Source organism: Pteronotus mesoamericanus, unplaced genomic scaffold, assembly GCF_021234165.1.
Source record: "Pteronotus mesoamericanus isolate MK-2021 breed Mesoamerican mustached bat unplaced genomic scaffold, CSHL_Meso_final scaffold_21, whole genome shotgun sequence".
In the NCBI taxonomy this organism is placed as follows: Eukaryota; Metazoa; Chordata; class Mammalia; order Chiroptera; family Mormoopidae; genus Pteronotus; species Pteronotus mesoamericanus.
Window position 1 is genome coordinate 31,168,307 of NW_026555310.1, and position 26,917 is coordinate 31,195,223.

General features: G+C 41.0%; 1 protein-coding gene across 1 annotated transcript in view; it reads right to left on the reverse strand.

The window, feature by feature from the left end:
* Positions 1 to 6,740: 6,740 nt before the first annotated feature.
* A2ML1 (alpha-2-macroglobulin like 1) overlaps positions 6,741 to 26,917 on the reverse strand; it is a 32,976-nt gene continuing 12,799 nt past the window's right edge. The window contains exons 13-36 of the mRNA XM_054590833.1: positions 26,114 to 26,174; positions 25,745 to 25,890; positions 24,602 to 24,751; positions 23,955 to 24,146; positions 23,079 to 23,172; positions 22,647 to 22,764; positions 21,818 to 22,046; positions 21,497 to 21,623; positions 20,532 to 20,653; positions 19,672 to 19,723; positions 19,222 to 19,305; positions 17,609 to 17,785; positions 17,364 to 17,445; positions 16,880 to 17,036; positions 15,350 to 15,424; positions 15,006 to 15,168; positions 13,433 to 13,647; positions 10,681 to 10,896; positions 10,380 to 10,507; positions 10,147 to 10,237; positions 9,783 to 9,851; positions 7,719 to 7,821; positions 7,265 to 7,306; positions 6,741 to 6,778 (exon numbers count right to left, since the gene is read on the reverse strand). Coding sequence (XP_054446808.1) covers positions 6,741 to 6,778; positions 7,265 to 7,306; positions 7,719 to 7,821; positions 9,783 to 9,851; positions 10,147 to 10,237; positions 10,380 to 10,507; positions 10,681 to 10,896; positions 13,433 to 13,647; positions 15,006 to 15,168; positions 15,350 to 15,424; positions 16,880 to 17,036; positions 17,364 to 17,445; positions 17,609 to 17,785; positions 19,222 to 19,305; positions 19,672 to 19,723; positions 20,532 to 20,653; positions 21,497 to 21,623; positions 21,818 to 22,046; positions 22,647 to 22,764; positions 23,079 to 23,172; positions 23,955 to 24,146; positions 24,602 to 24,751; positions 25,745 to 25,890; positions 26,114 to 26,174 — 2,931 coding nt within the window. The remainder of the gene's footprint in view (positions 6,779 to 7,264; positions 7,307 to 7,718; positions 7,822 to 9,782; positions 9,852 to 10,146; positions 10,238 to 10,379; positions 10,508 to 10,680; positions 10,897 to 13,432; positions 13,648 to 15,005; positions 15,169 to 15,349; positions 15,425 to 16,879; positions 17,037 to 17,363; positions 17,446 to 17,608; positions 17,786 to 19,221; positions 19,306 to 19,671; positions 19,724 to 20,531; positions 20,654 to 21,496; positions 21,624 to 21,817; positions 22,047 to 22,646; positions 22,765 to 23,078; positions 23,173 to 23,954; positions 24,147 to 24,601; positions 24,752 to 25,744; positions 25,891 to 26,113; positions 26,175 to 26,917) is intronic.

Sequence of the window (26,917 nt, forward strand, 5' to 3'; positions counted from 1 at the left end):
ATCAGCGATTTTGAGACTGGAGTGCTTGTATCTCTGGGGTGTGTGAAGACTTTCTGAAGGTGCCAGGGCTCTAACTCTTTGATCTTCAGCTTCACAAGTAATCTCCATCTCAGCGATTCACTAAGAATGGGGTATATGAATTGAAGCTTCACGATCATTCCTCTTTTCCCTTTCTCTTTTCACCTTACAAGAGGTATAACTTTAATTCATTCCATGGTGCGTGGTTCTTGTTCTGGGGTTTTAAAAAAATTGAAATATTGTCATTTTGTGCAGGTAAGTTAATTTAATACAAAATTCTTTTTCAAGTCAAGATTTACAGTACTTTCAAACAAATTGAAGAAGGGCCTAATCAAGCTCACTAAGAATAATTTTTGATGAAAGGTTATTATATGCTTTTTGGCATGTAACTTGGAAGAGATCAGAAAATTTAGTAAAATTGCTAAAGCTAAATACCTTCTCCTCCTACTTACTTATTTACATGAGTGAGATTTTTCAAAGAATACATTTATAGAAATTAAAAACAAAAGTAAAAATAATCATGATTCTGATCTCATTCTAGAAATAAATAATAATCATCTATAGATATGTGCACAAATTGAAAAAAAACAACTATACTCATCTCATTAGCAACTGTTTCTGAGTTTATTTTATATTTTATGTTCCATATTTATTTACCAAAATATGTGGTTGTTTAACTTTATTCTTAAAATTTGTTCTGTTCTGGTTTTTGTGTTTATTAATAATTCTACTGTTAACTCAATCCACAAGAATTCTTTTTTTTTAATTTTATTTTTTTATTTTTAAAGAGCGGTTAGGGAAGGAGAAAAAGAGGGAGAGAAACATCAAAGTAAGATACATTGATAGGTTGCCTCTTGCACGCCCCCAACTGGGGGCCGGATGCACAGCCCAGGCGTGTGTCCTGACTGGGAATCAATCTGGCAACCCTTTGGTTGGCAGGCCGGAGCTCAATCCACTGAGTCACACCAGCCAGGACCACAAGAATTCTTTAATATCTTTGAGTCTTATAAAATCAAATTACTTTGCTATTTCAAGTTATATACATATTTTTGTAATAGAAAGTTTGATAGAGTAACCAATAAAACTTTTAAGCATAAAATATATTAGAAAAAATTCTATGATGAGAGTAGATAGAAATATGAATTGAAGGTAGAGCAGGAATAATGTAAAAATTCTGACTGTTGAACTTATTTGTGTAATTTTTTAATGGATAGTAGATATCAAGTTGTATGGGCTATACATTACATTGGATAATATATCTTAATTGATAAAAGTTTTATTCTTGCCAATATTATAATATCCAGAAATCGTCTTTCAACTATTTAAATGTAAGATTAAAAATCTAGATGTTGACTGAAAATTCTCAAGAGAATATATGCTTTTAAAAATTTCTTTTAGAAGATATGCAATAAAAAATGTTTGAAGTTCATGTTTTTCCTCATATTATTTCATGAAAAACAAATACAAAGGACAAACAGTGCAAAAGCTGTAGTTGAAATGTTAAGGTAGTTGAGGAAATTAAAGGAACACTTACAGCATTGAAGAGTAAGGATATCTTTGAGGAGGTGGCACCAGATTTGGGTCTTGGGAAAAAGAAGGGAATAGATGAAATTTTTAAATTCAGTGGAGGAAAGTAGGGTGACCTATACTGTTACACAACCTTGTTCTTCTTAGTTTAGTTTATTCAACAAATGTTTATCAAACATCTATTTAGATAATGTGGTGAGTGCTGGAATATAATGATGACCTGGTCACAACCTCTGTGTTCTAGGTGTTTACAATCTAGATGCATGTTGGTTTTCTATTGCTATCATGAATTTTGTAGCTTAAAACAATACCCATTTATTTTCCTGCAGTTCTGTAAGTCAGAAGTCTTGGCTGGGCTCGGCTAGATCCACTTCTCTAGGTCACATGAGACTGACATCAAGGTATCATCCATCCTGAGCTCTTCTTTGGAGGTGGTGGTGACAATCTGCTTCCAAACTCATTCAGGTTGTTGGCAGAATTAAGTGATTTGCAGATATAGTTGAGATTCCTTTTTCTTTGCTGCCTGCCTTCCTTATCATTTTGGCCCCTCCATCTTCAGAGCCTACAACAGCTGATGAGGACGACCTGCTTCTGTTTTGAATCTGTTTCTCGTCTGTTGTGTTACCTCTGCCTCCAGATGGAGAAAGTTCTCTGTTTGTAAGGGCTCCTGTGATTAGATTTGGACCACCCAGGTAATCCAGGATAATCTCCTTGGATTTTAAGGCATGTAACCTTAATCATATCTGCAAAGTCCCTTTTGCCAAGTAAGGTATCATATTCACAGGTTCTAGGGTTTAGGACATGACATCTTTGGGGGCCTTTCTACCTACCACATGGTGATACCAGATAAGTACAGGGGCATTTATACACAGTATATTGGCCCTCATATATGGATGAATACAGAATTCCATGGGGCACATAGCACATCTAACCTTGAAGGAGAATTGGGAAAAACTTCTTTGTATTATCTATTGCTACCTAACAAGCTACCCCAAAACATAGTGACTAAAACAATGTATGCGTATTATTTCATAAGTTTCTGTGCATCAGAAATTCAGGAGCAGTTGAGCTTGACATTCTAGCTTAAGCTCTCTCTTGAGGTGACCCTCAGGATGTCAACTGGGACAGTCATCTGAAGGCTTGACTAGAGTTGAAATATCTTCTTTCAAGCTCACTCATGTGACTGTTTGCAAGAGGACTCAGTTTCTTACTGGCTGTTGGCTGGAGGTCTCAGTTTTTCGCCTTGGAGGCCTCCCTATACTGTTAGAGTGTCCTTAGGTCATGGCAGAAAGCCATAGTATCCTCTATTTCCTGATCTCAACATCACTTCTGCCTTACTCTATTCATAAGAAGTCAGTCCCTAAAAAAGCCGATATTCAAGAGGAAGGGAATTAGGAGCTCTTGCATGACCACTCCCATAAGCATTAACCTCTCTGTCTAACCTCTAGACCTCAATCGTGTTTCAGCTCCAAGCCCAGAACAGTAAAACCAGATAAGCAATGCCAGGGCCAACATTAGGACCAGCTGCGTTGACTAATGGCCCCCTGCCTTGGTGCTGACCAATCAGTAGAGACCATGATCCTGAAAGGACACACCTGGAAAGCTGATGAGTATTCTATTGGGATCTTCCCCTGAGACCTGCCAATAAATACCCTCAAGAGGGGGCCCAATGCAGACCCAATGCCATTCCCCATCCCCTTTCCTCAGGTGCATTTTCTTCGCCTCTCTCTTTCTCCAAAGCTCCCAGGGCCCTTCTTTTGCTTTTGAACTTGTTCCCTGAGCCCATTTCTTCTTTAGCTCACTTCTACCTCTCTGACTCTCTAAATAAACTTTCCCATAGTTTGAGTTTTGGCTCTATTCTTTCTTAGCCAAAACTCAAGAGCCGAGGTTGCCGACCCGAGGTCCCGTCTGACCCCACCACTCTAACACCTGGCGCCGTTTCACCACAGCTGCCACGACTACAATGAGATGCCATTTTATACCCACGAGGAAAGCAAGAATCAAAAAGTCAGATAACAACAAGTAGTGATGAGGATGTGCTGTAGTCAGAACCCTCATACGATACTAGTGGGAATGTAAAATGGTATAGTTACTTTGGAATACAATGCAGCAATTCCTCAGCGGATGGAACTTTTCTCATCGCCTACCCAAAATGTCGAAGGACACACTGTCACGCTGAATCAGTGATGTCCTCAAGCCCCGAGGCTTCTTCTATACCTCTGCTCCCTCATTTTCAGCGTGTGATTCCTACCTGCATGGCTACCAAATGGCTCTGTTCCACATGGCCCCTCGTCTTCCAGGAATCTAGTCCTTGCTCCAGAAAGGAAGATAGAAGGGTCAAAAGCTTTCCCGGCGTGAGGCTTTGCCATTTTACTCAGAAGAGATTTATTTCCAGAGACTTCCAGTTTTTTTGTTGGCTAGAATTCTGCCACATAAGTCACCCCTCACTGCAAGCAATTCTGAGAAGCTGAGTTATTTAAGTTGGGCACATTGCTCCGCCAAATAAAATGGTGTTTTTTGTTAGTGAGGAAGAAGGGAATGGGTAATGGGGAGGCGTTAGATGTATATATCATAGCATATAAGCAATCGAGGATCTGACATTCTAGTGGGGGAGTGGGAGGGTTAACAGAAAATGTGACCCCAGTCTGGTAAGTCCTCTTGTGTGAAATACCAAGTGGTCTAGGAGCAGAGAGGAGTTCTTGGGGAAGACACCCTCACTAGAGCAGAAAACATACCTTGAAGGCCATACCTTATAGGACTTGTGGAAGTCCTCCAGGCAGAAAAGTTGGAAAGGCTTTTCAAGCAGTGCGATAAAAAGCATACATCAAAATTATCAGAAAGCAGAGTAGAAAGAGGAAACTAAGTGCAGTTTGGAGCTGCCAGAAGAGAAAATGTGAGGCTAGAAGGCCAAGGATGGAGCTAGAGGGGAAGCCGCCAGAGGCGCTCTGCATCGCCCCCTGCTGCCTGACAGCGGGCAACCACGTCCCCCTGCGCAGGCGTCTTCCTTCTCCTCTCTCACACCAGGAGAGCGGCGCTCAGCGCAGGAGCGAGGAAGCCAGCACGGACTTGTATCTGCATAAGCAAACCTTACTAAAATAACCTTTACTTCCATTCCTTTAGCCCATGTATTTGGCATTTTACAACTTATTTCCCCTGGAAGATCAGTCCCCCTGTGCTGTGTTTCGGCATTTCTCCACGATTTACCACCCTTTGTTAAAATGGTAACAGAAGCCCGGGGGACTCTGTTTGCACTTTTTTCCTGTTAAGCCACCATATTCATGTAAAACAAACCCTTTTTCCTGTGAATCTCTTTGTGTTTTTTGTTTGTTTGTTTACCTGTTCTTTGCCAGTTTAATTCACAGGACTTAGCCACTGAATATGAGAAGGTAGAAGAGAAAAAAGTTTTTCCTCTCCTCTGTAATCCACGGTCTAGAATCCTGGCAGTTTTCCCAGGCTCTCCGCTGACTCTCCTGTCTTACACTGGAGCAGTCATGACCGTGGCGAGCGTTACCTGAGCCCTGGGCTTAACCTGGAGAAGCTTTTCCTGGTCACCTGTTCACCTCAGTCTGGGAAGGTGCTTCACCTATGTAGTCCCATAGCTTTTTGTACTTTTTTTCTATTATTATATTTTGGCACACTGCATTTTAACAGTTAATTTGTTTATTTTCTCCCTCCACTCGTCTGTAAGATCCTGGAGGATAAAAACTCATTTTATTTATTTTTGCATTCTCAGGCCTGGTAGAGTAGTACCTGGTGTATAATAAAAGTATGTATGGAGAATTTACTATATGTACTATAACACCAAGCATCACTTAATCCTTATAATCACCTTACTCCTGAAGTATGCACAAATGTTTACATTTTAGTAAGTTGAACAATGTAAATTTTCTCATTACCATGCTGTTCAGTGTAGTTGATTTAAGTCATAGAAATGTTCTTTTTCTCCTGTTGGAAGCCCCAAAGATACAAGAATAGTTTCTGTAATCATATAAAATGTTTTCTACCCAGATATAACTTCTTGTATCTTGAGGACCATCATTCCACCTCCGCTGCAAAAGGGTGGAGGGGTGGGGGGCGAGACAAGAACTCTCTGGTAGAAGCTACAAAGCCAAATGCAACAGAGGGCGGGGCCTTCCTTGGGTGGGAATAGTGTTCATGACTGCCCTGTTCTCTTTGGGGTTCTCTCTGTTCTCTTCCTGTGATACCTGAGGGGTAAAGCAGGCTTCGAGGTTGCTTCCTTTGAGTGTGTTCCCCATCTTCTCTCAGTGTGGGAACTCCTAGGAGGACCAGGGCAGAGTCTTGGGTGAAGGAGGCAGGGAATGAATAGTTCATGTGGCTCTGGGCTCAGGAAAGTATCTCTACATCATGGACTTACTTTTTCCTAACTCCGTCGTTCAGAGTTTACCATCTTGAGGAGTAGTGCACAGTGCGGACATCTAGGGTAAATCATGTAATTATGTAGAGATCTTTTCTGTTTAAATATCACTCATCTTCCGCATCCCCTCCCCCCATCCTTTGGCCTCCAAACCAAGTGTGCACGATGAGGGCCTTCCCATGTGCCTAAGTGCTGGGGGATCGTGCAGGAGAAAAGCAGAGATAGAGAGAAGGGCCTGGCCAGCCCCTTTCCTGGTTATCAGTCACTGTTTGCTCCGCCATCCCTTCATTAGGACTCTATTCTGACCCCTCCCTGAATCCTTAACATGATTCTTTGAGAGGTTCGGATCAAAGGTTTAAGGAAGAGGCCAAAAGATGAGAAACTTTGTTATCCACAGAAATATTCACAGAGGCATGGTCACAGGTTTTCTTTTCAAGGAAAAAAAAATTTTATTTTTTTTTAGTCTATTCCCAAAGCCCTAACTAAATTGCTTATTCCCCTAGATTTAACTTCCAGGAAGCCATCCTTATCTTCCCTGTATCATCCTCTACTGCAGTCTCCTCTCTGGAGGGTCTCCTAAATGGCTAAACCACACTTCCTCCCCCAGTGACCTTTCCCATGAGCTTCCTCCTTTGTGTGACAATCCCTAGCCCTTTCCGCCAACTCTTTATTTTGGCATCTAAGTATCCGTGAAGTACTCAAAACTAGCTGAGATTCAAGCCAGCTCATCTGTTAGCCACTCTCTAGATAGTCAGAGAAGTCAAGTCTTTTGATTGAATGAGTTCTGCTTTAAGATGTAGAGAAATACTGTCCAGTAACGTCATAGAGGATTAACATAGTCTCTTTCCAACTTCTGTCCTGCGGGGAAAAACAAAAACAAAAATGGGAGAGTACATCATGATGCTCAGAAAGTTTTCACAATTACAAAGGAGCTTTATCCTACCTAAAAAAAATCTCACAAATGCATGATGGCATTATTAATAGTGTTATGTCACGGGAGTAGAATCAAGTAATCTTCACTTTTGTCTCAGTATTTTCATCTAACAAAAATACATAATGTAAAAATAATTAGGAAAATGTATTAATTTTCTATCAGGAAAAAAACACTTTGTTTTTAAAAATCACATTGAACCCCTCATACAAATGACACTGTTAAGTTTTTCTGATGTGAACTATGGAGATTATTATTCTCTCTTCAAGAGTTTAGGACAAAAAAAGAAAAACCCATTTTCTATCAAAACTAATCCTCCAAAAGACAGTAACAGTAACTCAGAAGAAGTTCCCCTTAAGTTCTGAATACTACCACCCTACCCCAAAGCCCACCCTTCTCTCCTTTGGCCTTACCGCATTCACAGGGATCAGAATACTGAATTGTTGCCTGTTCATCTGTGAAATGAAATGACATTTTATTACATTGTAGGCCTCACACATTAGAGAGAAAATACTTCATGAAGGCTACTGCTTTAGCTCTTTTCAAACCCTACAGGTTACATTCAGAATTACAGGAAGGTTCCAATCACTGATATTTGCACTCTTGTGGTAAATTATTAATCACAGCAAGAATATTAACAGGCCTTAGAGAACAATAGCCCCTATTTTTCTTTTGTCTATGGGCCATATCCTATAAAATATTACTAATGCAAAAGACTTTTTAAAATGGCATATAACTGAATTAAAGTATTTTAAGAGATTGGATAATGTAATTATATGTTACTTGCCTTGGGAAGCAATATTTCTATAATTAGGAGAGACATTTTAAAGAATAAGGCAGAACTATGTCGAGAGATGCAGCCCTTACCTGGTAAATAGTAATCATAGACTTTGATGGTTGCTGGTTTCAGGTTTGTGACTAACACACTTTGGCTGATGGTGAAGGTATAGGTCTGAGTCTTCTTATTGAGCTACGGGGAAGATACAACATCATATTAAAACTAAAGTGAATAACACTCTATATAATGAGGAAGATAAAAGTCTCTTGTTTTCACACAAATTTTCTGAAACCCTTCTATCTGTCCCTTCTGCCCTATGCCAGGCTTAAAGTTATTGACTCCTGCTAACTTTCTGGCTCTTTCTTCTCAGCATCTTACAGCTTCCTTGGCCCTCTGTAAAATGCTTCCCTCCATCCTTGGTCTACTTTAATCCATGGATTCTCCACTAAATTAATTGAAGTGGCCAAAGAAACAGAGACATCTACTCCAATTGCTCTATGCTTCCTATTGGACTTGGACAGGCCTCTCTATCACACCATACTAAAAAAAAACGTGTATGAAAGCATCATGAACTTTACAAAAATGTTTAACATCATGATTTCAAGGTTGTCTGAAAGGAAACTATACTGGACTCACTCAAAGTACAAACCCCTGGCTCTCTGGAAGATAAGGAAACCACAGTGTGATAGATGAGGTGATGTGAGGGAAGGGGGCTGGGAACAGATTTTAACCGGAGATATCCTTGTCTGTCAATTATACAATAAGGTCATTTCTGTACCTTGCATTGAGTAAAATATGATAAAATAGGCATTTGTAACAATTTTTATAACATTACTAGTCCTTGAGAACTTGTTTTGTTGACATGAAAGGTTACATGAATGTCAAATATCAACATTATATATTTTTTTAAAGATTTTCTTTATTTAGTTTTAGAAGGGAAAGGAGGTAGGAAGGGAGGAAGAGATATGTTGATGTGCCTGAAAAACATTGATTGGTTGCCTCTCACATGCCCCCAGCTGGGGGCATGGCCAGCATCCCAGGCATGTGATCTGACTAAGAACCAAACTGGCAACCTTTCACTTTGCAGGGCAATGCACAGCTCACTGAACCCACCGGTCAGGGCTAATATTAACATTATATTAACTCTATATTAATAGTGATGTTTATTGAAGGCTTACTCTATACCAGGCATAGCTCTGAATATTTTTATTTTTATTTTAGATTTTATATATTTATTTTCAGAGAGAGGAGAAGGGAGAGAGAAAGAGAGGGAGAAAAGCATTGATAATTGATGTGTGAAAGAAATATCAATATGTGAAAGAAACATCAGTTTATTGCCCCTTTCATCCCTAAACGGGGACCCAGCCCACAACCCCGACATGTGCCCTGACAGGGAATCAAACGCTACCTTTTGGTTCACAGGCTGGTGCTCAATCCACTGAGCCACACTAGCCAGGGCACTCTAAATATTTTTACATGTCTTAGATCACTTAATTCTTTCAATGGCTCGACAAGATAGATAACTATTTTTACCACTATGCACTGTTATTTTACAATGAAGTAAACAGACATTCAACAAGTTGCAGTCAATGCTAGAACCAGGATTTCAACCCAGGCAGTCTGGCATCAACGCCTCTGCTATCAACACCTATCTTCTATTCTAGAGCCGTGTGTTGCACGTGGCTCCCAAGCATCTGAAATGTGGCCCGTTGGAATTGAGATGTGCTGTAAGTGTAAACTACAAACCAGATTTCAAAGATGTAGTAAGACAAAAAGAAAGAATGAAGATACTTCATTAACACTTGTTATATTAATTATGTAGTGAAATGAAAATATTTGGGGTCTATACAGTTAAATGAATTATATTTACATGAAAATTAATTTTATGTTTCTCTTTACTTTTTAAAATGTGCTATCAGAAAGTTTTAAATGACGTAGACAGCTCACATTCTGTATCTGCTAGGCAGCACTGCCCTGAAGGACATGAGGCTATTTATGGTATCCCAGCACAGGGGCAGAATTCATTTCATGGTTGTGGACTTACTCTCTCAGGTCCCTCATCCCTGTGCATGGGGCACTAGCATATACAGATCAGAAGAGGAGTTGCAAAAAACAAACAGTCAAGATCTTCGGTCCAACTCTTGAATACCTACCTCATCCAAGTAAATGTTAAGTGTGTCAGCTCCAGACTCAGCCTTCTTCACCATTGGTTGCTGGAGAAGCTAATTAAGAAAGGAGAAAAAAAGGAGACTGAGATCCAGAGCCTTCCCTATGCCCTGCAGGAATTTTCCATAGCTCTGTCATGATCAAGGAAACAGTATATATTCTGGAAAGGTAAGAAAAGGAACCAAGACCATTCCAGGTTCCATTTCATATATCCGATGCACCTTTGCAGCTCCTTCAGATATCGCGATCATGAGTTGTATGCATATACTATGATGTCAATCTCACCAGCCTTTTAATGATAACGGTAGGTCCCCTGGGAGCTATTAAACGAAGAAAAGAGAAATGACTTACTAACTGATTAGTGCCCTCCACGGGACTGAACCCAGAAAGCATCTTCACTTCCAAAATGGCCATGTTGGAAGAGCTGCGACTCCCCACATAACTGCGGGCAGAAAGAAGCAAGCCTATGTGAGCCCATGATTTTTCCTCTCAGCATACCCTACGCCCCAACACATACACACACACAAATCCCAATGCAACTTCTGTGATCCAGGTCCCCCCACCACAACCTCTGCTCTCCTCACCTGGTGTGGATCTTGAGAGTCAAAGATCGAGGTGAAGTTGGTTGGTCACATCTAGCTTTTCCCATTTCCACACTAAGACTAAAGGTCTCCACATTTTTAGGAGGGAGAATATTGTATCTCAGCACCGTCTAGTGGGAAGAAATAGAGAACCAAATTTGAGTTGAGAAGAACTTTAGAAATTGCACAGTTCAAATTAGTTTCGTTATAAATAAGGTACATAGAAAGAAGGTTCTACTTGAGGTGAAGATGCCCTCAGACTGTCCTTCCCAACACACACTTGTTCTCATGGATCTCTGCGTACCTGGACATAGACACAGCCCTGGCCCGTGGCTTCCAAGGTGTACACTCCAGGGACATTGGGCAGCGTCTCTTGCTGAAATACCAACCGGTTGGTAGCCTGAACATTGAAAGAGCGCTGGGAATTCTTAGCAGACTTTACAGCCAGGTTGACTTCCTCAGATGGCATGTAGGCAGTGGTGGCATATTTGGCAAGAGCTTGGAGAGCAACTACAGTATCCTGAGGAAGACAATCAAGCACATGCTTACCATTTTGTGAGCCACTGGAATTAACCTCAAACAACACTGTAACCTACACATCTGGTGGCAGTTTGCTAGCTTAGATGATACATCTTTTATGTATCTAAGAACCACATTCATTAGCGATAGGGGAGCTGATATAGAAATCACAGCATCTCACTTGTATAAAAAATCTCTATCAAGTTAATTATTGGACATCCGAAGGTCAGTAGGCTAATCTCATATATTTATATTCAGCAACCAAACCTAGCTTCAAAATGGGCTATTGTTAGAAGCAAGTTGATAACCATTCAGTATATATATTACAGTCTCCTTATTTGAGGAGGAAACAGCATCAAATGGATTGCCCTAGAAAATTGCACAGTTTTCAAATTATTTAACTGTAATAATCTTTTATGACACAGTTGGGAAGGGTATTAGGAAATATTTGGGAAATCCTTCCTTGCCAGCCAAGGTTTCCTAGCCATTATGCCATGTGATGATCTTTTCTTCATCTGGGAATAAGACAGGTAACCTGTCCCTGACACTGTGCAGCATCATGTACTCTGGAGCTTTTCACTCTGAAAACATTTGATTTTTATTTATATAAATTGCACATAGGAGAAAGAAAAAAAATGAGGTGTTCAGCAAAATTGTCATATCTTACTCTGTATTGAGAATTTCTACATGCTTCACACTTAGTAAAATATCTATTACTAAATAAAGGAACCCACTTCCTCCTATCCCACATGAAAAAGAACAGTCATATTTAGACACTGCACTATCATATAAAAATAAGAAGACATGTCACCACCCTGGGAAAGCTGTGAACAAGTTATACTCACGCAGCCTGACAATCGACAAACAGCTTTTTGTCTACCCCCTGTGAACTAGAGCCACAGCGGTCTTCATTGCTTGGACATGTGAAACAATTCAAGGAATGAGACCACAATATCAGCTCAAAAAACTGATGTGGGTGATATGTTACTTCTTAGAATAACCAAGGCTTTTACTGAGAAACAAATCTGACATATATTTGTCAATGAGAGTTCTCAACATTTGATTCACTGCTTTTTAAAATTATGTATTATAATTATTTAGGGCTCACCAAGAAGAAGGAATTTTTTCCTGATCTTTGGCCAAGAATTTCCCTGAAGTAAGGAAGCAGAGTCCCATAGGACACTTTAAAATTTCAATTAAGTTATTACCATACTCCAGCTCAGCGCACTTAACATCTTTACCAGACATTCTACCTATTAAAATATGTCCATTCTTCCAGGCCTAAATTACATGATACATCCTCAATGAAACTGGCCCTAATTTCAACAAGAATATAATCTCTGTATGGACAAGAAATATGTTTCCTTGTTTACTTCTATATCCTTGGCAACTTGGTCATGGTACGATTTAACATTGGCAGAACAAATGAATGATGACTCTCTTTGTTATCACCTGATCATTTTTATGTCACTATTTACATTTATCATACCCTTTCCCCCCTACTGCCACCCCACTAATTCAATTTCTCCTTCACCCTACTCTAAATAAATGACATAATCTCCTGATCTCTTCAGACTCAGGGTATCCAGCCTCTAAATCATCCTACACACTGAGTGACAGATTGATCTTTCTGAAACAAAGTTAAAAAAATTAATAGCTCCTCAGCATTAGGCACAAACTTGAATCTGCTATGCAAGGCCTTTCATAGTATGAACCTACCCTGCCTTTCTAACTTAGGTCTCACTATGCTTCAGGTAAACCAGTTTTCCCAACAGCTACTCTTCACTTTTGTAAATGGGTGTCTCTACTCACACCATTTTCAGTTCCTTTCAATAGCTGCCTACCAAAATTTTACATATTTTTTTTTAGATCTACCTCAAATGCCATTCCCCTGTGAAGACTTTTCTTAACCCTCAAGCTGATGTGAGCTCCCTCTCCTTTTTGTTTCTTTTTAATTTTCTTCTCTTTTTTGAAATTCAATATTTTGTGCCTTTTGTATCTTTCTTATGTTATATAACCAGACCCTGTTTTGTAATATATAGAACTTTTTCTAGCTTTCCTTCTAGATTGTAAACTTTGTAGACTGTATCTTATTAGCTTTTCAATATCCTGAAATAGTAGAAGAAGGTATGCTATAAAATCTTGCTTTTATGCTTATAGATCCCATAATTAGCTTTGTTAATGTATAAATTTAGCAGTAGTTGTATATGTCCTCTTTACATATAAAACATGAATCTCATGATGTTTCATACTCTGCAAAGAAAGAGCATTACATGAAAATTTATTTAATAAATAATATTTAATTATTTTTATTAAATATTAATTATTTAATAAAATTACTTAATAAATAGTACTATTTATGTGTTCGTATGACCCAATTTATGACTCCTTCTATATATTTTCCACATGCTTTTTCTCTCTCTCTATAGAATTATAAGTGCCCAGACCTACAGGGCAAGAGCAATAGTTTTTTCCTCCATCTCTACATGGGATCTAATCCTACCTGACAAGTGTCATTAGGAGAGTAGGCCATTTACCTGAGTGGAAGAGAAGCCCCCATATGCATTGCGTTGCTTGGCCAACCAAGCCACTATACCAGTGGCCTTGGTTAACTCCTTTTGAGTCAGACTGGCTTTGCTAAGCCAGGCCAACAATACATATGCCGTAAGTTCCACATCTACAGCCTCCAGCGTAGACCAAGGGCTGTCATCCGATGACTTAGTAGGCTTCTGGCTCCAGTGAATGGACTCTCCTATGGAGAAAGAAGCATAAATGGTTTTCCCATATTCACATGGTAAGTGTGTGTGTGTGTGTGTGTGTGTGTGTGTGTGTGTATCCTCACACATAAGTCCCCAGGGTAAAGCTGGGAGTGTCAATAAGTGCCTTCAAAAATTATAGGAAAACAGCCCTCATTAATTTATAAATTCTAATACTAATGGAGATAGGTAGGTAGACACTTCTTAAAAGAATCTTATCTGTTTGGGGCATGTTTTTGGTTAACAAAATTTGATTAACTTTTAGCATTTACTTTACTTAAAGACTTAACATTTTAAGAAGAATAAACATGGCAGAGCATGCCTAAGAACTCTCAGAAGCCATAGGAGAAATGCGACTGAGGCCTCAAATAGAGTATGAGACCAAATCAGAGCTCTACGGCCCTGGCCACGTAGCTCTGTTGCTTAGAGTGTCATCCTGTTACTCCAATGTTGAAGATTTGATCTCCCACCAGGGCACATACAAGAATCAACCAATGAGTGCATAAATAAATGAAACAACAAATTGATGGGGTTTTTCCCTCTTTCTCTCTCCTTTTCTCTCTCTGTCTAAAATCAATTTTAAAAATTAAAAAAAAAAAAACCCTTCAATGACAGCCAAGGGTCAGAAGACAAACAAACAGAAATGAGAAGTCTAATTAAATATGTTTATCAATAATAAGAATAATAAGTAAATAACCCACAGGAGGCAATCTAATTGGAAGAACATAGCAGAAAACATGTGAACCTACAATGTAAGACAATGGAGAAGAAATAATCACATTGAATCAATATACCCTGGAACAGCCCATTTTATGACCCAAAGCTACCCAGAGAGTCCATATGCGAGGGAAACTCAGCAATGACATTTGTACAAAAGAGAGCTGAAATTAAATTTTTTCCCCAGAAGTATAATTTTAAGTATACAGCTAAATAAAATGCATTAATATTTTATTTACAAGATATGTTTGAATATCAAATATTATCTTACATACATCCCTTTAAAGTTTGAAAGGGACCTTGAGAAATCTCTAAGTTTTAGTCTTACTCCATCAACTTCAATGATCTTACACCAAAGAATTGTTAAATACCTGCAAAAGGGTGATTCTACAATGCCAGTAAGTTTTCTGACTAGCTTCTACCATCCATTTTCTCTTCATGTTAAAAGTATAACAATACCTTTGAGGATTTACATGGGCTTTCCCACAAAACTCTCAACAATAATTTTACGGCAATAACTTTTATTAAAATGAATCCTAGAATTCAATATATGCGGGACTATGGAGACTAGGAAAAATTATAGATAATTCCCAGCATATTTTCATAATTTCCAAAAACTCATAACATGACTGCGTACCTGAGACGACAGCCTGCCGATCTAACTGTTCCAGGAGAATGTTCCTGATGTCCATCTCCCCAGCCAGAGAGAACGTATAAGCTAGCAGGGCCTGTGTGTAGAGGTTGGTGGTGGAAGAAGCAGAATTCTTGAGACACTGCAGACCCCGACTCACCATTGGGTCCTAAAAAGGGAAAGAGAAGGACTGAATTTACAAGGCACTTCTTCTAAAATGGGAGGTGATAAGGAAATTATTATATCTCCTTTCATTTCAAATGTTGACCAGGGACAAAAAAAACTAGGTAAATTTCCCTAGAAATAGGCAAGATAAGATGACCATAAAGAAGAGGAGCCAGAGAACTCACATCTTTGGCCTTTTTCATCTCCAGCAAGGCAGCTGTGATGTAGGCAGTCAAGGAGATCTCATCGTCAACACCACCCTGGAAGGAAACAGGGAGACAGTAAGTCTGGGAAGCAGCCAGCACAGGCGAGAACTGTGTACAAATTACAAAATAGTCTCCCTCCCCACAATGGATGGATTATTAAAAAACAAACAAACACACACACATACACTCCTTTCCACAGGCTGACAGCAGCCCCAAGCCTCCAGGACACACAATGAGGGAGAACTGGCTGGATTTCAACAACCGCACAACCTTAATCAGTAGCCTGGGAGAGGTAACAGGAGGTCTTTAGCTCTGAGCAGGTATTTAGGAAACCCAAGAGAAGGGGTTAGAAATGATGAGAGGTTAAAAAGGAAGGGGAAGGGGGGAAGGGGCGGATAAAAAGACTCTGACTCGCAGATTCTTACAGAATCTCAGCCTCAAATGGATGTCCCCTCAAACAGCACAAAGCCCATCTCTTCTCCAGGGGAGAGGAATTGACACCTTCCCTGTTTAATGTCTTTCACAGAAAGATTTAGCAAGTTTTAAAAAATATTTCATCTGAATTATTATCTTTATTGTATAGATAAAAGGAAAAAAAAACTCTTCAAGGAGTTAAGTAGCTTGTTCAAGATTTCACAGCTAGTAAGTAATCAGGGCTGGGATTTGAACCCAGGCAGTTTAACTCTGGAGCTCCTGTGTAGACCACTAAGATTGATTACACGTGAGATAGTCAATAGACTAGCTGGCTCTAATCAGAAAGGAGGAGAAAAACCTCTGGGACCTTGTTCTAGTCAAGTCCTGGTTTGTACTACTCCCAGGTAGATCTGACACAGTGTATAGGAAAAGCAAGAGGCTTGGTGGGCAGAGGGGCACTGATAAGATTCTGCATAAGGAATACTAACAAATCTTATGTGGAGTTTTCTTTTTTTTCATTGCTTCAGATTTTTATTCCAGGTGCTACAATACCTGCAGTACCACTCTAAATAATTTCTCTAGGAAAGTTCATACAAATCTTTCTTTCACTGGTATGTTCTGAATTGAAAAGTTATCCTGCAGCATCAACGCCTCCCCCTGTGTTTGGGAGGGGAAGGCAACGGAGTGAATGGGGGAGAGCAGTGTCTCTGGAGGCCCAGTCGCTGCAGTTCACATTAGTCCAACCACCCATTAGCATTCACCTTGAGCAAGTGACTTAATCTCTGAACCTTAGTTCCTTCATCTGTAAAACGTGATTAGTAGTTCTAGTACTAGTTCTCATTTTCTAGTTCTCATGTTCTAGAACATATTCTCATTTTACAGACATGGAAACTGAGGCTCAGAATGGTTGAATATATTGACAAAGTCACCCAGAGACTGGGCTGAGTGAACACCGCCAGCTCCCAGGCCAGTGCTCTTCTGACTCTGCTCTGGGTCAGAGGTACAATTCCTCCCAGACACAGCGCGGGGGGGCGGGGGGGCGGGGGGGGGAGCGGGCGAGGGGAGAACAGGCCAGGCCCCCAGGCAGATCCACACCTTCATTTGCGTGTGAATGAGCTTCCCCGCACTGGCAAAGCAGCCACTGGGGAGCTGGTTTCCAGCCATCCACTTGAGAGCGTCCTTGATGTTCTTGTCATCAATGAAGATGAATTCCTGAGCTTGGCCAAAGCATTTGGTGACAAAGGCTGTCAGCCTGTATGGGTGAAGAGGGAAACACTGCATGAGGGGGGGATTTCTAAGTGAGGGTGCAATAGTTTTATATTTTATTCTGGTGTATGGTTCCAGAAGGGAAGTTAAGGAAATATAATGCCCCAGAAGGCCTGGAAAAGGGAGGCATTTATAGGCATTACTGGGCACAAGAACTGGGGAGGCTCCAAGTCAGAGTGAAAACCATTCATGAGGCTGAAGTAAGCAGAATGGAAGAGGTGGAGGAGAGAGTACGAGAAGGAACGGGGTTAAAGGAACAGGAAAGGAATTATGCTCTAGGGCACAGAGTGCGTTGAGAATTGGGCAATATTACCATGTGTTTCCATTTCCATCCTGCTCCCCAAAGGCACTGTATGAGCCGTTGCTGTGTTTGTACATTAGCTCCCTCTGGTACCCTGGGAAGCCAGATGTGCTTTTAGATCATGGTGACAACTTCAAAAAACACCCCCATGGCCTTCAAGGGTGTGGGACATTTCAGGGGTTGAACTTCCCTGTATCTTATCAAGCTATCATAGGCCCTTGAGAAGGTGTCCAAGGAGAAAAATCAAACCAACTCACCTTGTTCCAGGAAACCAACTGCTCGTGACCTAATTTCCTTGGTCAGCAGCCCTGCCTTCTCCAGGTACTGCAAGACATAGATGATGGGTGCAAAAAGCACCATGTTCTGCTCCCCACAGCCACTTGGCATCTGCACCAGATTGTCTAGGTTCTGCAGGGCTGTGCCCATAATGTCTCCTGGGATCCAAAGAAAGAGAGAAAGAAGGTGGTGGTAGAAGAAGGAACGCTTAAAAGTTGTTGTCATTCACTTAACATATATCAGCTATCGTTCACTGAGTATCTACCCTGTGGCCTGAGAGACCACAGTAAGTCAAACACAGTCTCTACCTCAAAGAGCTCATGCAACCAGGTACAATATGTTGCAATAATAATTCATTATAAACAAAATAGTATAGTACTTCAGTGTTGGGAATGTACAAGATGCTGCAGCACACAGAGAGGCACCTAGGCCACCTGAGGGAGTTTAGGGCTCTTAAGAAACATGTTGCTGGAGGTGATGAGTGATGTAACAAAACCTGCAATGCTTAGACTCAACCTCTAAGTTCCCCCACTGCATATAAGCACACCGCCCTCCAAATCACCGAGTCTCTCCCAGGCACACACAATCTGGTACCATTTTTCAAGCTATATTTACTGACCCCTCCATACAGTTCGTAAGCCAGAGAGCCTGAACTAAATGACCCATGAATATCTGCATATCAGCCATGGAGTTTAATTCAAAAGTATAAAATACGAACTGAATGCCAACTGTGTTTCAGGAACTGTATAGTAGGAACAGAAATAAAAAAGACATGGCCCTTGTCCTCAAGGAGTTCACAATGCACTGTAGAAGACAGACAATGAGCTGGAATACATTCATAGTATTGTAAGTGCTATCCCAGAGGTATGAATCAAATACAGTCAAAATGGACAAATTTTAACCTGGAAAGGATCTGAAAAGGTGGTAAGAGTAAAGAAAGAACCTAACATGTTTAGGGCTCCCGTTATAAACTAGATGTTGTGCTGGGGATTTCATATATATATATTTATCCTTTACGCCAATCCTGAGAGGTAGGTTATTATCACACCCCTACAAAGAGAGAAGGATCGGACTTGTTCATTAACTTATTCAAGGTCACACAGCTGGTAAATAGTACAACTGGGATTCTAACTCAGTTTGATGTGATTTTCAAGCTCACGCTTTTCCATTCACTCCCTTTCCTTGCCCAAAGGAGTCAAGCATCCTGCCTATGTAAATATGGTCAAATCTTCCCCACACCATACTCAAATAGATAAATTTCTCATTTTTTAAATGGTTGCTGTAAACATTTTGGCTTCCCTCCACCCAACTGATAGACAACCTAAACCTATATATATATCAAGCTTCAGTGACTCTCAAGTTCCTCCTGCCCTGGCCCCTTTCTGTTTTCATCTAGAGTCCAAGTCTGCCTAACCCCAGCTTTACTATCATTTACTGGCTGTACTGCCCACTATATAAAATAAGCTTTTTTCCCTTCGTCACTTCTAACCCACCACACTTTCCTTCATTAGGTTCACATGCCCACCCTATTCCACACCTTGGCAGCTTCTGGCCAGATTTTTCCTTCTTGAGCCAAGAATCTCTAACTGCTTACCCAGAACAGTAACATAAGCCTTGGCTGAATCAGGAACAACATCTGCAGGAAGTTCCAGGGATATGGATTCTGTGGCTACTTTTCCTGTGAAAAGCAGTGAAGAGGTGAAACAATAGAAGGTAGAAGGTGGAAACAGTGGGGTTCTCAAGCCCAAACCATAGGAAAGCTTTTCATAACCCAGGGTATTCTGGACCCAGTGCTTTCTGTGGGATGAAGGCAGATTTTTTAACCTATTCACAGTGATCTTTGCTGAAAATATATTCCAAAGAGGGTCATGACTGTGTTGTACATTTTCTCTCCCTCCTGCCTCCCAGCTAATTGGTCCCTTTTGGGATGGCACCCCTGGATGTCCCTATACCTTCTTGCCCTGTATATTCCTCCTTTTGCCTCAGAAAATCTCCTGTTGCCTAAGGGAATTCTCACCACCAACCACTCCCTGAGTTCACCTACCTTTGGGGCACAGCAATGAGCTGCGAGTCTTCTCCACAAGGACTCCCTCGGGCTGACATAGAGAGAGATATGGATGGGTAAAGATAATGAATGTCAGGGCAGGTGGCACTGAAGGAACAGGCAGGGAAAGGAAAATGGGGAGAAGGGGGCCTCCCTGTGCCCTCTGGGCTTCTCTCAGAATTAGAAAGAACAGAGCTTCTCTTCGAAGCTCAGGAGGGCTCCATTTCAACCCAGGGATGAGCCTCTCAGTAAAATTCTTTCTGGGCAAAGGCAAGAGCTAAGGACAAGTTTGGGAAACTTCCAAGAAGCACGATGACAAGGGGGTTTATAATGGGATTAAAAAAAAAAAACAGCTGATGATGACTTTAGGGATTTTAATAAGAGAAACTAATATTCATTGAGTGTCTATGAAGTACCAGGCACCAATAAAGTATATTAGGCATTTTCTTTTTTTTTAACAAAGATTTTATTCATTTATTTTTAAAGAGGGGGGAAGAGAGAGAGAAAGAGGGTGAATATGCGGTTGCCTCTTACGCACCCTCTACTTGGGACCTGGCCTGCAACTCAGGCAACGCAGAATGTTGTCCCCTGACTGGGAATTGAACCAGCATCCTTTCGGTTCGCAGGCTGGTGCTCAATCCACTGAACCACACCAGCCAGGGCAAGTATATTAGGTGTTTTCATAGACCATTGATATGGATTAAGTAAATCATTCAAGTTAGAAAAGGGCCAGGGAAGAAGAAAGGAGAGCTACCTGATTGGAGTTGGAATAAGACTGCTGCGAGAGACTAACTCGTATGTTAGACACACACCGAACATCCTTGTTTGTACATCTGAAGCTAGACCAGCAGGAAACTCACCTTGACCAGAACTGGTTTGATGAGTGTGTCGCTCCAGCCCTTTTCTGGAACAAACCCTTTCTGGCCCCTACAGAGTTCATTGCTGTTCAGAACCTTAGTACTGATAGTAAAGTTTATATGACCTGAGAAGAAAGAAGGACAAAAGAAGGTATTAGCCTTATTGCCAGAGGAACCAATGAGGTCTCTTCCGCTCTGGACAAGTGCTTCTTAAATTTAATAGCATACACATCACCTGGGGATCTTGTTATAATACGAACTTTGGTTCAGTAGGTCTGGGGTAGGGGCCTGTATTCTATATTTCTAACAAGCTTCCGGTTGATGCAAATGATGCTGGTCCAGTGTGGAGGAACTGAAACTATGGAATGAGCTTAGAAATGGATCCTCTCCTAGTCAAGGTCTCCAGATGAGAACACAGCCCCAGCTGATAGCTTCACTGCTGCTTCATGAGAGACCTTGAGCCAAAGGCACCCAGCTAAGATGCACCCAGATTTCTGACCCACTGAAAATGTGTGATAATGTTTGTTCTTTTAAGCCACTAAATTGTAGGGTGATTTGTTCAGCAGCAGTAGATAACTAACACATTGAAAAACTGTACTTTGAGTTGCAAGGATTTAATCCATGAGCAAATCATATCTCCTAGAGTTAGTGTGATGATGAAATGACTTAATACATGTAGAGCAGTTCAAATAGTGCCTGGCCCAAATGAGTAACGTGACCACATAGACCTTATCCTGGCATAAATATTATAAAACCTCCCCCTCTCACATTCAAAATAGTCCAGTGTGGGTAATTCTTTAGGTTATCTATCAGAGAGTATTTGCTTATTTGTTTGTAACAGAGACTTAGGAAGGAGAAAAACAGAGTCTGAGAAAAAGAAAAGGAAAGAGGAAACAAAGCAAATACAGTGGAGGAAAGGACGGAGTTCTCAAGCTCAGAGCTTTTTCTCTGTGCTTTCTTTCTCTTACCCAGTTCGATAGCTGTAATATTCCAGTGATAGGTTTTCACTTCATCAGCACAAAGACAGCTGGAGGCCTGAGAACTTGTCCATGATTCCACCTGGTATTCCTCTGATTTAGCCAGGTTAGTCTGAACCTGAAGAGGATGTTTAAGCAATAAAGGACATGAGTAAAGGAGAGAGAACTCAGAAGCTTAGGAAAACATGGGGGCCAACACACCAACATCGCATCTCTCTCCCAGGGAAAGCTAGTATTCTTCCAATGTAGGGAAACTTACAGTGGAGGCTGTGGTTTCAAGGATGGCACGTTTCCTGAACCCCCAGCTCTTACCCTGATGCACTCCTTTAGATAATTGAAGATAGTGGCAGTAAGACGAAAGGATTCCCCACGAACTACTGAGTAAGGTAGAGTCAAATCAACAAAAAATGGCTTGAATGCAATTATTTCAACAGTGGGTGAAAGACCAAAGCCACTGGACTCAGAGGTGCAAAAAGTCATGGCCTTCCACTTGGTGATGGTATCAGGAACAGTGACGTGCATAGCCTCCTTCCCGGAGTTACTGTGAGAACACAAGAACCAGGTAAGGCAGATAGTAAATGAAAGAGAACATTTGAGAATTAAGCTACAAAGTCATCTGCAGAAATAAATTTTTGTTGCCATGCCTGCGTGGACAAGCAGAGGCAACAGAATTGGAGGACCATGTGAATCTCAGAGTGTAAATTTCAGGTGAGTGAAGATGTATAAATAACACAGGTGCCTGAGTGTGTGGGGGTGGTATGCGTGGGTGGGCATGTGTGTGCAAATGTATCTGAAAGAGTGGCCAGTGCCCTCTGAGTCAATGAAGATATGGATTCTTATGGCTTGTCAAAATGAGCAGGTAAGCAGTGAGCAAGACCTAAACTAATGTCAATATGTCCCTTTAAGGTTTGTGGATCTGACGTGAGAATGCACTATCTGTCTTAGGTAAATGTGAAGACACATGAATTTGTTTTGAGTGATTGTATATGAGTGCATAAGAATTCAGGAAAGAGACATGTTCCTGTATCCCCATTAAACTTTCTTGGCTTGAGACTTAGAGTCACTCAGAAATTGTCTGATCCTGAGTTTTCTGCAGCCTCCACACAGTATAGTCTTGCTATACCATTGAGAGGTCACTTACCCAATAGGAAGCAGATCCCAGAGCCAAGTCTCCGGGAAGTACTGGCGAACCTGAGAATACTCTGACCCAATTGATAAAGGTGAGGACTCATAGGCCAGCGGAACAACACGACCAGTGCCTGTGGAGATTTAAGAATAAGGAAATGTTAGAAAACAGAAGGCTTCTGTAGTGAAATAAACTGAGATGAAGGGACTACTGGTCACAAGGCCAGTGACAGAAAAGACATTTGGCCAGGGAAGGAATAGTTAAGACCTTCAGATATCAGAAGCCCTCCTCAGAAAGAGAGATCCTTGGGAAACTACCTGAATCAATGGCTCACAACCCATTCTGAGGCTAGAAGCTCAGGACATGAACCAGAGGCAAAAAGGGAGCTTTCAGAATTCTATGATTCTAAATAACTCCATGACTCCATAAGCTGCAGAGGAAGCTTACCTATGTACCCATTGGTGCTGTATTTTAGAGACTGGTGACTGCAATCTACTGGCTTCTTGATTTTGGCATTGGACAGTATTTTCAGTCCCATGTTCTAATAGGAACCAAAGAGAGGAGAGAATAAGATGTTAAGTCCCTTCCCTTTCAATAAGGGCTATTGCCTAGGAATTGCATTCTCAACGGGTTCACCCAAAACATTCTTTTCTTATTAATGTTGACACTGGTGATTATTACCCAATACTCAGCCACCGAGATTGGTATACTTCTGTTCCAGCTAGTGTGAAAGGCTTTCAATGAAGCTTACTTCACTGTTAAATATGTTTAATGCTCCTTTCAAATATCAGTCAAAAAAATTATTATTTGATTTAGACTCTGAACTTTCAGAGACCAAGGACCATGTTAGCTCAATCAATTCAACAAAAATACATTGAGCACTAGGAAGAATCAGGCATTAGGGAGAATACAAAGATAGACAAGACATAGTTCCTGTCAGTGGCCTCTTGGTCAGACTTGGGCCACAGCATCCTAAGTTCTGTTCATAAAATAGGTACAATATTTTTTAAATCATAATGAAAAGAGAATGCTGGTCTACCTTTCCTCATTTTCCTTCTTGACTAATCCCATGGAAATCAATATTTGGGGACCTCCAAGACAGGAAGACTAGGTGTACAGCCTCTCACAGTGGTTCTCTTCCAATGCAATTGAGCAACTTCTTCAAGCATAAGAACTAAGAGAGGCTACCTTACATATCAGGGATTTCAAGATTTTACCTGTCAGTGCTCACATGACTCTCTCTGTGTTTTTTAGATGCATACTTTGCTTTCCCTCTCCCACTATCATTGTTTTTACGAGAACAAAATGGATAACAACGCCTACCTGGAAAAAACTGAAAAGGTCCCTGCCTTCAGAGAACCAGGGCCTCATAATGGCAGGCTTGCTCCAACGCTCTTCAGTCACTTCAAGAATGAGGGGTTGAGGAGTGTCCCTTGGGGCAGACACTGGACACTCATCATATTCAGCCACCTCATATGGGTAGTCACCATAATAGAATGGGAACATCATATAGACCTGAGATAAAAGGGGAAAAGGAAATAAAGTATTGACACAGTGAAATCAGCTCAGAAACTTCTCTCCGATTCTGGTGCCTTAGCTCACCATTCCCATAGTATTTCTTTTCCTTACTGCAGAATTCTTTCTATGTTTATTTTATCATAACCCCTTCCTTTTTCTTTCACTTTTTAAACTTTAACCTTTATCTCGCTCTTTTTTTTTTCATAATTTGTCACCTTTATCTCTTATTTCATCTTTATTCCTTGTCTCTATGTCCATATTAACCATGCCCTTCCCCTACCATCATTTCCACCTTTATTTTCATACCCGCTCGTCTACCACCTTATGGTGGTGCTCTATCTCCCTAAGACTTTCTTTCCTTCCCACTCCCTGAAATCTATCCCTTATTCTAACACAGTAGAATTGTGTTCTCTGTCACTTCCCTCTTCCCACCCCATTAGCAGACTACCCACAGAGTGGTTGCTCAGCTCTGTCTCTGGCCTAAGTAGGGAGACACTCGCATCCACTGCCCGGACTGCACACAGGGACCCAGGAGCTGCCTGCAGCTGTAGGTCCACCTCTGCCCCTGGAAGCTGCTGGGAAGGTGAGAAGCCAAGGAAAACCTGGAGAAGAAAAAATATAACTTGGGAATAATGTCAGCTTGCAGAGGAGGAGGAAAAACAGGCGATTTGGATCATCAGACAATATGCTTCAACTATGGTATCTCAGCCTGCTCTTTCACTTTTATACTGATTTTCCTTTTGTAAATTCTAGCCCTTGAGAACCAGTGTCTTGTGATAGCAGTGACAAAAGTGAACAGCACAGTAGAATGATATAGAATGTTTAAAAAATAAAGAGTAGAAAAGATGAAAGCATATGGAATAGTTATATTTGGAATAGTTGTATTTGGAAGAGCTATATATATGATTTCCTGGCATGAGTTTTTATTTTTTTACTTGTTTTTTAAAGATTTTATTTATTTATTTTTAGAGAGAGGGGAAAGGAGGGAGAAAAAAACCAGTTGGTTGCCTCTCATAAGCACCCTGACCAGGGACCAAATCTGCAACCCAGGCATGTGCCCTGATCAGAAATCAAACCGGTAACCTCCTCCTTTGTGGACGATGCTCAACCAACTGAGTCACACTGATCAGGGCTCCAGCATGACTTCTTAAAAAGGAGCAAGAGAGAGAGAGAGAGAGAGAGAGTTCAATCAAACATACTAAAGGTACTATAAATACAATATCACATCCAGCTTCAATGCTATCTTCTTTTTTTAATACATATGGTTTTCTTTTTTTTTTTAAAGATTTTATTTATTTATTTTTAGAGAGAAGGGAGGGGAAGGAGGAAGAGAGGGAGAGAAACATCAATGTGTAGTTGCCTCTCGTGTGCCCCCTACTGGAGACCTGGCCTACAACCCAGGCATGTGCCCTGACTTGGAATTGAACCAGTGATCCTTTGGTTCGCAGGCCAGCACTCAGTCCACCGAGCCACACCAGCCAGAGCTCAATGCTATCTTCTTATTTCCCTGCCCCTGCCTTATCTTCAGCACCAGCATGCACAAGATCTTTCTCTATTCCCAGACCTTTATTCACCCTCCTCAACTGCCATTTTACCTGATTGTCAAAGCACATCTCTACTGAGAACCGAATTTTGTCAGCTATAACACCTCCATTGGGGAAAATGGCATATATCACGAGGGAAGGAGCAGGGGCTAGTCTGGAACTGAATGTCAGCGAGAGAGAGAAGAAGTCTTTCAGTCCTGAAAAAGAGGCGAGGGGATACAGGGATGAGAATGCACTCACATACCCATGACAACCAACCATATGTTTGCACTTCTCATTGGGCCAGCTGCATGCCTCATGGTTTTCCTGTTCTTCTATAGTTATTGTTACTATTCTGTTCTCATTCCTTCTATGTTTAAGAACTATTTCCTGGAAGTTTAAAACACTCTTTTCTCTTCCAAGAAAAATGTAAACACTCACCTCTCTTTTTAGTGTTCAGGCGTTTCTGCCCCTCCATCTCCAAACTTCCTCTCCCTATTAACTAGGAAAGAGAAAAAAAACAAATTATCAACAACACAGATGTCATGGAGATTAACCTTGAGCCTACTTCTGGAGTATCCCTGAATCTCTCTATAGGGAGAGTCTCCTTTCATAGTTCCCGAGCCTGACTCGATAGTTCACAGAGGATCCTGTAGCTCGCCCAGTGTTGGACACTGCCAGGGTCCTGAGGACTCTTCCTCCAGGTGAAGGGCTGCCTGAGAATCAGGGGGGTTGGTGGAAGGAGAAAATATCATCATTGCCTTGAAGCCAAATAGACTGCCTTCACAGTAGACAGTTGTCCACAATTTCTTAAAGATCGCCAGGTTTTATTTTCTTATAATCTTTGTAACATAAATTTAGCTACAACCCATCTTCACAACGTTTTAAAATATTATCACTCAATTCAAAATCCCATGGCAATGAGTGCACCACAAACTGCCTAGGGCACATATGACATTTGACTCTCCGGTAGAGAAACTTTTCCAACTCTCCCTGTTCACACTCACCTGAAACTGAATGCAGTGAAATGGTTCCTGAGAAGGCTGTCATCTCTGGTGCCAGTCAAGAGCTCTATGACTGGTTCCTCAGACTATCGTCTGACACTCAGCCCTTCCACACTGAACAGCCCCAACCCTGCTTTTCTCCTAGGTTTCCCTACACTTCTCACAACAGCACCTGCATTATCATTCTGACTTGCTATCTTCCACCTACTCCTCATTTTGTTGCTTCAGGATGATTGTTTTA